Genomic DNA, 14,723 nt, shown 5'->3' with positions numbered 1-14,723 from the left:
CACCGGCCTCCAGTTCTTCACCTCCCTAGGGTCACCCTTTTTGGGCAGTAGGGTGAGGACAGCCCTTCTGCAGCTCATTGGTAGTAACCCTACGGTTAAACTATCATTAACTACTGCTAGCCAATCCTCTCACAACATAGCCCAAAAAGACTTTAAAAAGTCAACGGGAAGCCCATCAATGCCTGGTGCCCTTCCATTTTCAATGCCTTTTAATGCAGAGCTAGCCCATCAACATTTTACATTTTAGTCATTTAGCAGACGCTCTTATCCAGAGCGACTTACAGTTAGTGAATACATATATTATTTTTTTATACTTGCCCCCCCGTGGGAATCGAAACCCACAACCCTGGCGTTGCAAACACCATGCTCTAACAACTGAGCTACATCCCTGCCGGCCATTCCCTCCCCTACCCTGGACGACGCACCAATGGGTCTCCCGGTCGCGGCCGGCTGCAACAGAGCCTGGATTCAAACCAGGATCTCTGGAGGCACAGTTTGCACTGCGATGCGGCGCATTAGACCACTGCGCCACTCGGGAGCCTGGTTCAAGGAACTGCTGTGTCACTGTTTTATCCTCTTTGTACTCACACTTGTAGAGCTCAGCATAGAACTCTACTGCCCTCTTTCTAATTTCACTAGGGCTAGTGAGCTCCTGTCCAACAGCTGATTTGAGACAATGAATAATTATTCTTTGTCCATTATTTTTCTCTAAACCAAAGAAGAATTTGGATGAGGCATTCATTTAAGAGATTCCCTGAAACTTACTTCTCACCAATGCCCCCTGTGCTCTGATACCCAGCAGGTCTGCCAATGCAGCTTTTTTCATCTTGAGGGCTTGAGTATGGCCTCGATCTCCTGTGGTCTCAACCAACGTCATGAGTTCCACTATTTCAGTCTCTAGGGCTTTCATTGATCTGGTGATATCCTTGGTGACATTCCTCGTGTATTGATTACAGAATTGTTGAATCTGGATTTTCCCTATATCCCACCACTGTTGAAGGGATACAAAACTGGCCTTTTGAGACCTCCACCTCTCCCATAAAAAACTAAAACATTTCCTGAAGTGAGCATCACTCAATAAAGTTATATTAAAATGGCAGTATGCGCTTTTGGGTTTTACATCGTTAATGAACACCACCTCTGTTATTAAACAATGATCAGAAAATCCCACTGGGGTTATCACACTTGATTTACAGACCTGAGATTGATGCTTAAAACAATAAAACCTATCTAACCTGGCCATAGAGATGGTGTTCTCTCTCACATGCGCCCAGGTGTACTGTCTCGTACCTCCATGTTGACTCCGCCAAATATCACTCAGTTCATGTGTTACAATGAGGCATTTTTTAAAAGTCCTTGAGGCTATATGAGGTTCTTTGTGATTTCTATCTAAATCACTGACTGTGCAGTTAAAATCCCCAGCAATAAATAAATAATCTTTATTATTACATTTCTCAATGGTATTTGATAATGTCTCTAAAAAATATACCCTCTCAACTGCCACCACTGGGGCATATACATTTATCAGACACATAGTGATGTTTTCATACCTTGCTCTAACTTTTAATAACCTCCCCTCAACTACCTCTTCAACCTCATATGACAAAGGCAAGAACCCTTTTGAGAACAAGATGGCCACACCCCCACTTTTTGAGTTTTTATGACTACACACCACTGTCCCCCCCCCCCCCCCCCGCACGCTCATTCTCGGGACAATTACGTACCAAATGCCCCTCTTTTCCACAGCCAAAGCATTTCATTGATTCAGTTGAAGCGTAGAAGACATAATCAAATACATCAATCTTAAAACTGAATGCTAAATTCAGTTCATCAATGTCCTTTTTAAAAATCATATGCACTTGTCTCCTATGAGACACGACATGTTTCAGCAACGGAGATTTGCATCCAAAAAGAACCTTCTTTATTGTAGATACAATTTGACCATGACGAGATAACTCTCACTCCAACACTTCATCTCTAACAAATGGTGGCACGTTAGATAAATTTTCTTCGCCGGATTCATAAGCGGAAATACCGGCATCTGTGTCTCCCGCAACACAACACCACTCTCAACTATCTTATTCACCTTTTCAATGGAATCTAAAAATATCACTACAGCGCTATTCATCCTTGAGGCTGATTTGATGCTATCATACCCAATGATAGCACCCACTGCCAAGCTACATTCTTCCACTGAACACCCGGCCGTAGCTGGAATCTTTACTCCATGCCGCCGACTAAGTTTTTCAAACTCCAAACTTCCGCGAGTGGCCATTGCAACCAGCCCCACCCGCTGGTTGTGCCCTCGCGAAAAACAACCTCAACGATCCCACCACCCCTATAGACAAGTTTTTGAGCCGTTTCCGCTCTACTTCCTGAACTCCTCCCGTCGATGCAATCCAGTTCCGTTCTGCCGGGCTGGGTTTGTTTTGCTAGCTAGCTCCGTTGTGCCGACAAAGCACTGATATCGCAGTGACAAAGAGGATATAAAAATTACAATTACAACATGAAGAAAAGTGGTTCGGGAACGACGTGTGCGGTAGTTGGTTGCAAAAACTCGAGAAAGCACCTGAACAAGTGGTTAGATAGAGAGTGCTATGACCACAAACCAGCTACAAAGAGGCAATGTCCATGCGCTCCATTGTTTACATTTTTTCGCAAGCCTGATACCGACTCGGCATCAAGGACCTGGCTGAAGGCATTGAATCTAAAGAAACCACCCCTCAACGTTTTTGTTTGTTCCTATCACTTTGTTGACCAAAAACCTACCAAGGATAATCCTTTCCCAGAGTTGTGGTTGGGATACAATCGCCCTCCCCAGCCAAATAGGCATCAACTCACCCAGCGGACCACTGCCTCCTCCCAGATAAAGAAACGCAGACTTGAATCTGAGGGTAAGTTCAGCAACTTTAGCTATGAAGCTGACAATACTGTTAATTATGAAGAAGTTGTCATACATTAACATTGCTACCGGTATTTTGCTAAGGCAGTTGATTGTTTTGGAGATGGGACAAACAATGCCCACGATAGCTACATCATTAATTGTGTGTGTGTGTGTGTGTGTGTGTGTGTGTGTGTGTGTGTGTGCCTGCCTGCGTGTGCCTTAGTCTACATCATAAATACAATGCAAGGTGGCAGGCTGTTGTGATGATGATTGTGTGTGTGCGTGTGAGTGCAATGTTGTAGTACACATTTTTCCATTGTGATGTTTGTAGTGAGAGGACTCTATGCCTGCATTAATTTTGCTCCATCCATGTTTTCTCTTCCCCTTTTTAGATGCTCCAGAAACCTGTCAGCCTGTCTGTGAGGCCGAGCCTGCTACACCAAAATTTTGAGATGCCCAGACCCAATGGGAGGATCCGTCACATATTGATCACATTTACTGTTCAACACAGTCTGTTAAAGTAGACAAGGCCACACAGTGCGAGGCAGAAATGGGTCCTACTGTGACCAGCACCACGGTCATTGATGATGCTAGGTCCCGGCTGTATACAGGAGTGCTTATGGTTCAATTCTTCACCCTGGTGACGGTGTTGTTGCCTTTCAGTAAGCCATCAATTACCCTTCCTGTTGTTGACCAAATACTTATGACGTTGATTAAACTAAAACTAAACCTAATATTAGGAGATATTGCTCACCGCTTCAATGTGTCTACATCCATGGCAAGCATTGTGATTAGTCACTGGATTGACGTGATGGGTGAACAGTTCAAAGTCCTGATCCCCTGGCTTCCAAGAGAGACCATTCGTGCCACCATGCCCTTGTCGTTTCAGAGGAACTACCCTCGAACCACCTGCATCATTGACTGTGCCGAAAGTGCCATGCAGAGAGCCACAAACCACGACTCAAGGAGTGACACTTTCAGCCAGTATAAATCACGCAACACTGTGAAATATCTCGTCGCTGTGGCCCCTAATGGGCTAATCATGTTTATATCTGATGCCTATGCTGGCAGAAGCAGCGATAAGTTTATCACCATGGACAGTGGGTTCCTAGACTATCTGAGGGCTGGTGATGAGGTCATGGCGGACCGTGGGTTCACCATTCGAGACTTGCTTGATGAGAGAAGGGTCAGTTTGAACATCCCTGCTTTCACCTACAGGCGCAATCAGTTGACCAATGAGGAGACGACACGCACCAGGCGAGTAGCCAATGTCCGCATACATGTGGAAAGAGCAATCCAGAGACTGAAGGTGTTTAAGATTTTATCCCAGAATGTTCCCATCAGCATGGCACCGAAACTGGACAACATCTTAACCATCTGTGCTGGCCTAGTTAACCTGAAGAGTCCACTGGTCAGTGAGGTTTAGAATCTTGCCCTGTGTCCCTGTCTACCAACACCCAGCCATGTTGTTCATTAAATACAGATAAACACAACAAATACTGCGTGCATTGTATTTTTTAATATTATATATGAATATTTTCATAGTGATGTAATTGTGTGGGCTGCTTTTGTATTTTACTTTTTAATACCTGTTAAGATTAAACACGCAATCTTTCTTGTTGAAGCCATTTGTTTAGTTTCCTCAAAACAATTAATTAATCCAGTGTTATTTATGTACAGTATGAGCTTACTATGAATTATGAACTGTGTTAAAATAAATTGTAGCACTCTAAGGATTGAAATTACATCAAACTTTATTTTCACTCAAACAGTAGGCACACTGATATATTGCACAGCATAAAGAGATCATGTAAACAATGGACATCTGTTGGCTCCTGTGGGCATGACCTAAATAAGGCAGTTTATTTTGGTTTTAAAATGCTGAGATATTTACTGCATAACTGTAACCTTCCCTCAACAAAATCATCAACAATTTTCGGGAGCATGTGGGCAAAGTAGAATGTGCGCAGCCTTATGATATGCCCCTGGACAAAGCCTTGGTCGTAGGGTACTTCGATTTCTAGGTGCTCAGTTTTGTTCCAGATCACCAACTTGGAGTGCTGAAGCCCTGTGAAGTGCATCCCAATTTGTACCTGCATGTAGTAGCCTTTTGGACCATTGCAGGCAATATGGTAATCTACCCTATCTCCGTTTGCCACAGTTGTGATTTCGCAGTTCTTTGTTGCCAAAAATTCTGCAAGTGACTTGTTTCCCATCACAGGTGATTTGATCTCCAACAGAATGTCGTTGTTTATCACTCCATCGGGAGATGCTGCAAGCCACGGTTCCTTTTCGCACACCACTAAGCCTTTGGTTTCAATGCTGTTGCCCAGAGTTTCCAAATAGTCCCTTGCAAGTTCCTCCCCCTCCGCTCCTTGACGGGTTGCGGCATAGTAGTAGAACCGTGTTCCCAAGCTAGCGTCGACATCGCTGTGTTTACACCGGCAGACGTTGTGCCAACAACTTCCGGCGGAAATGAAATGGCGCCACCCGGGATACAGCGCGTAAACTTGTCTATACGTGCTTAGCGATAGTTAGACAAGATAACCATAAAACAACTAAACTAATCAATTAATATATATATACACACCAAAACCCAATAGAGTGAAAATACTTCCAGTCGCTCTCACAATCACTCCTGCTTCACGACTCACTCCCAGCATGCACTCCAACGAGAGAGAGATATAGATACTGTAGAGAAGGAGAGAGAGAGCAGGAGAGAGAGATACTGTAGAGAAGGAGAGAGAGAGAGAGAGAGATACTGTAGAGAATGAGTGAGAGAGAGAGACAGAGAGAGACAGTAGAGAATGAGAGAGAGAGAGAGAGAGAGAGAGAGAGAGAGAGAGAGAGAGAGAGAGAGAGAGAGAGAGAGAGAGAGAGAGAGAGATGGTCTTGATGGCTCTCCAGTCTCCAGGTGAATAAAAGACTGCACTCATTTCGTTCTGACATCCTGACTCCAGAATATATGCTTTGTTCCTGAGCTTTCAGCTTCCTGGCAGCTAAAGTCACGTCATGAGTGATGCCAAATGCAGAGAACAGAGGAGGCCATGCCAGTAAGGGGAGAAGCCGGGAGGAAAGCAAACTGTCAATATAACTCACATTGGCCAACAGTGCATTCTGACGTCCCTCATTACACGGTCAGCGATGCCTCTCTCCACAGTCAATGAGACAATGAATAAGAGAGAAAGACAGAAAACAGAAAACTCATTATTCATGCCAAATGTATTTATTCTGAAGGATATACAGTGCACAATAAACACAGTTTCCTTTGTCTAGAGTCTATTGAGTGATGGCAGTTGATTTTCCTGGACTGAACTGGCGAGCAGTTTGATGAATAATCAGTAAAGTGAGCCTTCTTGGTTTTGCATTTCAGAAACAATGGCCGGCTCATTATAACTCACTGTGGCATGAAAATCAATAAGACCAAAAACACCATCTGCACAAGAAGTATTTACAGAGAACAGCTACAAATATGGATGGGGCCTCCATGATCATAATGAAGATCAGTGAAGGTGGTTAGCTCTGGAATTTAGGTAGTACTGTATCATCACATTTACTTCACTAGCTTTCATCTCATTCATGTAGAGGAGCAGAACAGTCATTGACGGACAATAGATCTTCTTTCCTTTAGGGGTTTTCCCTCATTATTTTGTGAACCTCAAACATCCTTACCAGGCAGATAAACCTAGAGAGAAGTGGCTGTCTCTCCCTCTGGTCCTTCCTCTCCTCCTCTCTCCTCTCTGCTGCTCCACAACCAAAACATGTAGACTGGTTCTTCAGGGTTGCCATAACAGGGAAGGCTTCCCAAGCACTCTACCCTGTGGCCCTGGTCCTGCTGCTATACGTGTCCCCTAGACTTGGACAGGTATGCTACGAGGGCCACCACCCCCCCCACGTACATCCCTGCCCCGATGGTGATGGAGAGGGCAGCGAGGAACAGAGCTCTTCTGGAGCTACTGCCTGCCCTAGAGAAGTCTCCCTTAGCCATGGCCTTGCTAGTCTGAGACAAAGGAGAGAGAAATTAGCCATGATTACATATGACTGAGAAAAATGTGAGTAGTAAAATGTGAGTAGTAAATTCACTGTAGGGAGAGAAAACAAGGAATTGTTCCCAGGGAGCCATTAGTTGCTCTGGCAATTATGTCACTACCGTTTTGACAGTGACTAATGTGTTGTTTGGATGTTTTTGGATCCCTCCGAAAAGACCGGCCTATAACCCATTTGTCCCTTTATTAGGGTGATTTTGCAATGTAATTGTCTTTGCAATTAGTTTGAGAGATGTTGCGAACCACTGAGATAAATTGTAGTTGGATTAAGGGCAGGGAGGGGACCTGCTGCATTCAGAACCTGCTCACTAAAGTGCTGCTATTTATAGATAGACATAAATAATAATTAGTCATTTAGCAGACGCTCTTATCCAGAGTGACTTACAGGAGCAATTAGGGTTAAGTACCTTGCTCAAGGGCACATTGACAGATTTTTCACCTAGTCGGCTCGGAGATTAGAACCAGCAACCTTTCGGTTACTGGCACAAAGCTCTTAACCACTAAGCTACCTACCCATGAGCCCACACTATGGGGTTCAATATAATCACAATATCACAATGGTGAGACAGCCCCTGGAGAAGCAGATCATGTCTATTCATTATCTCCTGAAAAATACATGTAGCTAGATAGTATCTGCTAGATACTCATGTGGGCAATGTATTGCTAACATAAAATAACATGTATTTATGACGCTTTTGATTGACTAAATGAAAATAAAAATAAAACATACTGCATATGTGGCACAATCAACCTTTAGTTTTAACTGTACACAGTTTACATTGCTCTCTTAGGTGGTATTGTTGCTTGTCATCACAAGAGTAAAAAGGGGACAGAACCTATATAGTTTACGCAGTCAATGGTCTGCAATAATTGGTAGAGGGCGATGGGTGTGGAAAATGGGCTGTGTTAGCACTTGAGAGAGCGAGAGCACTTGTGCCTACTGACCTTGCAGAGCGTGCTGGGGGTATTTAGCATTAATTACAGGGTAGTAGGTGTAAAGGGGTGAAGTGGGGCCTGGGTCCTGGACTCACCCTCTGGGAGAAGTAGAAGGCAGCGATCCCTAGGGGCCAGAAGCAGCAGAGCATGGAGAAGATGGCCAGGCCCAGGTGGTCCCGAGGGGGCAGCATGATGAAGTTATCCTCACTCTCAGTGTCACTGGAGCTGTCGCTCTGGGAAGGAGGAAAGGAGAGAGGGGGGACAGGACAGGACTGGTCATGTTTGGTGTATCTCTGAATTACTAAATGGGGGGACATCACTTTTATTTATAAAACAAATCAGCAAGGTTATAGGATCAGATTAGAGAACATTGTTCCATGGACCTGAACCCGACACTTATAGGTAGGTAACTCTGCACTACAGAGATACTGTGAATACCGTGTGAGCCCACACCTTGCTGTTACCGTTACTGCAACACCTAACAGTTTGACATTAGATGACAAACACCCCCAGGCATATCTGCCCTTGTTCTGCTTACATGCAGGACATGATGGGCTCAGTCAGGCAGAGAGGATTTGTATTTCTGTCAACACCCATGAGCGGCATAACAGATAACATTGGATTAACAGATTGTTTCATCATCACCAGGTGACAGGGGAAACAGGAAGAACACAGTGCCATTTATGTGCTAAATTGCCTCCCTTTCTCCACACGCACCCCACCACCCCTCGTCTGTTTGCCCGTCTTGCTTGAAAGGCTGTGAATGTTCTGATGGCCAGTGTGATCTCTTCCCATACTGTGCCTTGATCCTCCTCAGAGGCCCCTGGTTAGCTGAGGGGCTAATGAATGGGAAAGTCTGACGCTGCTGTGGGCACTCTGGCAAAAGTGAATAGCCAAACACGAGGAGCCACATCACTGGGATGACCTTTAAGGAGACATGGCCTCACCTTTGCAGTTCTCCCAGAGCGGGAGCTGCTGTTTGTTTAAATGAATGTCTCTCCATCAGGACAGGATTCATTTGTTAGTCTTGTTACTAACAGGGTTCAAACAAACCTGTGGGACTGAGGGAGGAGAGAAAATGGAAATGGATGTTCAGGGCCGAAAATAAATGAGCCAATTTAAAGAGGACGAAAGGAGAGAGGAAGAGGCATAGAGAGTGTGTAGACAAAGTGGACATAGCAGCAGAACCCTCATCTCACCCTCTCACCCATTGGCAAACATGATAGAGAGAGGGATAAGCATTTTGAAGTGTCCTTGCATTGTGCATGAAATGCCACAAGTACTGTGCTTGTAGAGAGAAAGTATTACATAATACATTTCATATGTAGCTACAGAAGCTATGACAATTCTGTTTGACGTTACACACAGAGACCCACATGCATAACCAATGATCATGAGATTTTGTCCCACAATGGGCCTCTGAAATAATCTATTTCATTCCTGGTGTACACCTGAAGCACCAGGTTAGATTCTCCACATCCAAGCACATTTCTAATGGATGCCCATGCTCCTGTGGATAGATTCGTAGACTGGGGCCTAGATTCAATCAGATAAAGTGTTAACCCGCAATAGCAGACACCCGCATAGCTGGTGTTTTGGCGGTGTCTGAGTTGTAACTGTCAAATCAGTGCGCGACTGCTCGTGTGGTCATTGTCACAAAGCTACACCCGTTCCACTGGCGTTAAGTTCAGAACGAGAAAGTGAAGGCTATATAGAAATGATGACACTCAAATTGAAAATCATTAAAGCCCCCATGCAGTCTTTTTAATTGTATTTTTTAAATCATCACTGTATGTCTCATAAATCACTGTGTGTTTATTTAATTAACATAATTCCAAATATATTTTGTATAATTTATTTAGCTGAGCCTCCTTTTGCCATTGAAATGCTCAGTCTGATCGTGTGGGCGTGTTGATACAAATTTAAGTATATTTACATACACAGCCCTGATCGTCTAGACTCCAGAACCAAACCCGCTTACCCCTTCAAAGTAGGAGGACACATAGGCAAATAAAAGATGACTGGTCATTGGTCAGAATAATCAGATCAGATTGTGATGTCATGATTTGGGCCAAAAACTCCATCCCACTTGAACAGGCTGAAATTCCAGGCACAAAAATTGCATTTTCATAACTTTCACAATTTGGAAAATCACATTTTTTACAGCACTGCCCCTTTAAACAAAATAATGAGGATTTCTATCAGCCTAATCGAGGTGTAGATTACATCTCTCATTCCTGTGTTCAAACTTGTAAACAAGGCAGGGGACACTGGGCACACCTTCAGGGCACACAGAGACGGCCATGGCCCACATCACTATGGACTGGCATCATCCACCCACACCTAGGCCTAAATCTTGTTTTACACCCCTACACACCAGCAATGTCCTGACTCCCCATCAAACTTGATGGGAAACACTGGCAGAGGGACTAAAGTGTTGGCATTTTGGAAAACATTGCTTTCTGAAATTGTGAGGGCTGTTTTGTTAGAATTCAGTGTGGCTTGTGACATTATTGATCTGGAAAAATGTATGTGTTATGGCTTTACACCCCCTGCTATATTGTGGATAAAGAGTTACCTGTCTAACAGAACACAGAGGGTGTTCTTTAATGGAAGCCTCTCCAACATAATCCAGGTAGAATCAGGAATTCCCCAGGGCAGCTGTCTAGGCCCCTTACTTTTTTCAATCTTTACTAACGACATGGCACTGGCTTTGAGTAAAGCCTGTGTGACTATGTATGCAGATGACTCAACACTATACATGTCAGCTACTACAGCGACTGAAATGACTGCAACACTTAACAAAGAGCTGCAATTAGTTTCAAAGTTGGTGGCAAGGAAGAAGTTAGTCCTAAATATTTCTAAAACTAAAAGCATTGCATTTGGGATAAATCATTCACTAAACCCTAAACCTCAACTAAATCTTGTAATAAATAATGTGGAAATTGAGCAAGTTGAAGTGACTAAACTGCTTGGAGTAACCCTGGATTGTAAACTGTCATAGTCAAAACATATTGATACAACAGTAGCTAAGATTGGGAGAAGTCTGTCCATAATAAGACTTCTCCCAATAAAGTGTTCCTTCTAACCTTCTAGGATAAAGTGTTCCTTCTAACCCCCCCCCCAAAATTGTAAAGTGGTTATCCCACTGGCTATTGGGTGAACGCATCAATTTGCGAGTCGCTCTGGCTAAGAGCGTCTGCTAAATGACGTTAATGTGCCCTTGAGCAAGGCACTTAACCCTAATTGCTCCTGTAAGTCGCTCTGGATAAGAGCGTCTGCTAAATGACTAAAATGTAAATGTAAATGTAATAAAGCACTGCTCTACCTTCTTAACAGCACTATCAACAAGGCAGGTCCTAGAGGCCCTAGTTTTGTCGCACCTGGACTACTGTTCAGTCGTGTGGTCAGGTGCCACAAAAAGGGACTTAGGAAAATTGCAATTGGCTCAGAACAGGGCAGCACAGCTGTCCCTTGGATGTACACAGAGAGCTAACATTAATAATATGCATGTCAATTTCTCCTGGCTCAAAGCGGGGGAGAGATTGCCTTCATCACTACTTGTATTTGTGAGAGGTATTGACATGTTGAATGCACCAAGCTGTCTGTTTGAACTACTGGCGCTCAGCTCGGACACCCATGCATACCACACAAGACGTCTCTTCACAGTCCCCAAGTCCAGAACAGACGATGGGAGGTGCACAGTACTACATAGAGCCATAACTACATGGAACTCTATTCCACATCAAGTAACTGATGCAAGCAGTAAAATCAGATTTAGAAAACAGATACAAATACACCTTATGGAACAGTGGGGACTGTGAAGCAACACAAACATAGGCACAGACACATGCATACACACACACGATAACATACGCACTATACACACACACGTACACATGGATTTTGTATTATAGATATGTGGTAGTGGTGGAGTAGGGGCCTGAGGGCACACAGTGTGTTGTGAAATCTGTGAATGTATTGTAATGTTTTTAAAATGGTACAACTGCCTTAATTTTGCTGGACCCCAGGAAGAGTAGCTGCTGCCTTGGCAGTAGCTAATGGGGATCCATAATAAATACAAATACAAATATAAAACATTGCCAGAGAGCTCACCAAAACAAAATTATTACTAAGAAGATAATTTAGATGGGTGCCATTGAGGACATGGTCCAGTCACGTGTTATCGTGTGGAATAGTTAATGCCATCATATCCCTACTGAGTACCATGTCTTGTCTGTATACAGATGCAGGGTTTCCAGGATAATTTATGATGAACACAAACACGTGTATAGAATAACTAATAGCAGATATTGGCTTTGACATGTAAGAACTATCGTCCAGCTCTTTCCCTCTTGTCTTCGTGTGTTGAGAACATTAACATGAACACTTTAAAAGCCTTCTACAGAGCTGTGATCTCCACCTGGCTGGCACACTCACTCCATCTCCAATTCCTGGAACTACATCCAAGGATTCAATTATCTACCAACACACAGTGAGCCACACACACACACACACATACATGTATACACACACACACACCTGCACACACAGAGGGTAAACCAAGAGAAGCAGCTGCCGAAGAAAAGTATTTGAGTTAAAATAACTAAATGGTGAGCCTATCATTATCTGATGTATTGGTGACTAAACAAAATGTGCTCCTGGTATTTCACAGAAAACTTTGATTTTGCATAAAGGACTCAGCGGTGAAAGATGTGTGAAAACCCAATGAATGCACAATCATGCCACTTAAATCTGAAATATTTGCCAAAGTGCTTGAAAAAAACTGTCATCAGATTAATTTGTTCTGTGAATCGACCTGGAATAACTGATCTGCTGGCTCACCTGTGCCGGGGCCATGTATCAGCCCAGTCTCCACTTAATAATACTTTCAAAGTACTGCATTCTGGCATTAATGAATGTATTTGCTGTGCATCTATCCATCTGCTAGTGACAGGAGCTGGACTGATGGTAAGCCCAGTTAGGGATCTATGCACTCCCCTGCTGCCAATTCACAGCACTGGGTATTGCACAACCCTGGCTGCATGAAATTTGATTTAGCCACTTTTCTAAAGAAGTTGCTCTGCCACTGTCACCATTTTAATTTGGAGTGGTTAGTCACAGTTTTGTCCTAACATAACAAAAGGCCTGGAGTGATATGATCAAAGATGAACAGGGAGATTTGGCAACAATTATGGAACAGAAAAACTACCGCTCTATTGGATTTGGAAAAGTTCTATGAAATACATCAAATGTGCCATTTAGTGAACAGACGGTTAGATGGAACAAATAGGTATGAATCATGCTTGCAGCTTTAGCAGCCTATTAGCAAGAGGTAGGGAGCTTTGTTAATTAACATGAACAGTAATGAGTGCCCTGACCAATTATTCTGTTCATAAACATCCCTGATAGCTTTCTGCAACTCACTATTAAAGTACACACAATTTGAGGTAACCTTGTTATTTCATTTGTCCTATTAATTTTTGTATGAGCATCATCACATCCCAAATCCAAAGTTCTAGTTGGTCACTTATAGTTGGTTGCCCTCTGTGTGAACTCTCACCTCATACTCATGTCCCTCCTCCTCCACCTCATAGGAGACAGTTTGGATCTTCACATCCTTCTCTCCCAGTAGTTTGTCCTGAGGGTCCTCTATGGGGGCTCCCTCCACTCCCACCACATTGTCCTTGTTCTCTGTGAAGGTGGTCTCGGAGCTCTCACTCTTCAAGTCCTTGCTCTGGAGGCTGACATCGTCCTTGTACAGGATAAAGTTGGGCCTATAGAAGGCCTCCACTGCCAGGTGCAGAGAGGTTGCATCCAGAAACTGCTGGGCCTTAGTCTTGCCGTTGCTCCCTGTGACGAAGTAGCCAATGATGTTCTCCTGGTACTGGTGGTTGGGGTAGTCGCCCTGGTAAGCCTGGTAGTCGTTGTGGACCACGTGTCTGCTGCTGGTCTTATCTAGGAGCGGGTTCTGCAGCTCACTCAGACTCTCCATGGTGGGGGACAGAGAGGGACTTCAGGGAGATCTGAGTGGATAGACCGCAAGCTCTGATAACAGGCTGGGAGGTGGAAAGGACAAGACAGGTATAGTTACGGAAAGTGGGATGAGGTATGATATGTGATGACATTCAATTGTATGAAACTCTCACTGATGCATTGACAAAAGAATCAGCTAAATGTGTCTATATGGGGTGATGATCAGGAGAGGCTGATGCAGCACACTTGTAGATTGGAGACATGGTTTAAGGGCTGGGAATATTATTCACACGCTAATACACCTCACACGGTATGAACCACCAAATCACCATCTGTCACTGTTACACATTTCATGCCCCTAAATTCACATAAAAACGGTGGTAAAAAGTCCCCCATCATTTTCCAAGCTCCTTCCATACCAACGAGTGAGATGAAGACAAATGTTGGATGATTTTTTAATGCATACTGATCATAGTGCCGAGCTACCCTCTATGAACTAGTCATCACTGCATCGTTGGAGTACTCCATTCTAGAAGTGGGGGAAAGCCTCTCATACAGTAGGTCATGAATAAGCTCCAGTGATGTTGACTGTAGAGACACTTGACTTTTAAAAAGCTAAACAAAGCACCAAAGCAAATAACAAAGGTACTTTCATACTATGGTAAGTGTATTCTCAACAGGCTATTTCAATAATAGGCTATTTCAATAATGACAGTAACACCATCAGGGGAGCTTGTCGCCAGGATAACATGTCTTCCTGTGAGCAAGTTTGTTTTTTTAAGCAGTATGATTCATGTGCTCTGAAGTGCTGGGAACTCACCACTATTCCCTCTCTCACTATCAGACAGGGAAATTAGCATAAATAGAACTAGTAGCCAACC

General features: G+C 43.7%; 1 protein-coding gene across 1 annotated transcript; it reads right to left on the bottom strand.

Moving 5' to 3' along the window:
• Positions 1–6,722: 6,722 nt before the first annotated feature.
• LOC311145252 (synapse differentiation-inducing gene protein 1-like) lies at positions 6,723–13,861 on the bottom strand (the record flags this gene model as incomplete). Its single annotated transcript, XM_084181486.1, has 3 exons — positions 6,723–6,884; positions 7,962–8,099; positions 13,430–13,861. 3 exons carry the CDS (start codon positions 13,859–13,861, stop codon positions 6,723–6,725), a joined length of 732 nt encoding a protein of 243 aa, XP_084037612.1.
• Positions 13,862–14,723: the final 862 nt, after the last annotated feature.

This window comes from Coregonus lavaretus, assembly GCF_964263955.1.
Source record: "Coregonus lavaretus genome assembly, chromosome: 18".
In the NCBI taxonomy this organism is placed as follows: Eukaryota; Metazoa; Chordata; class Actinopteri; order Salmoniformes; family Salmonidae; genus Coregonus; species Coregonus lavaretus.
The sequence above is the reverse complement of the archived record's forward strand: the minus strand, read 5'-3'. Positions and strand labels throughout refer to the sequence as shown.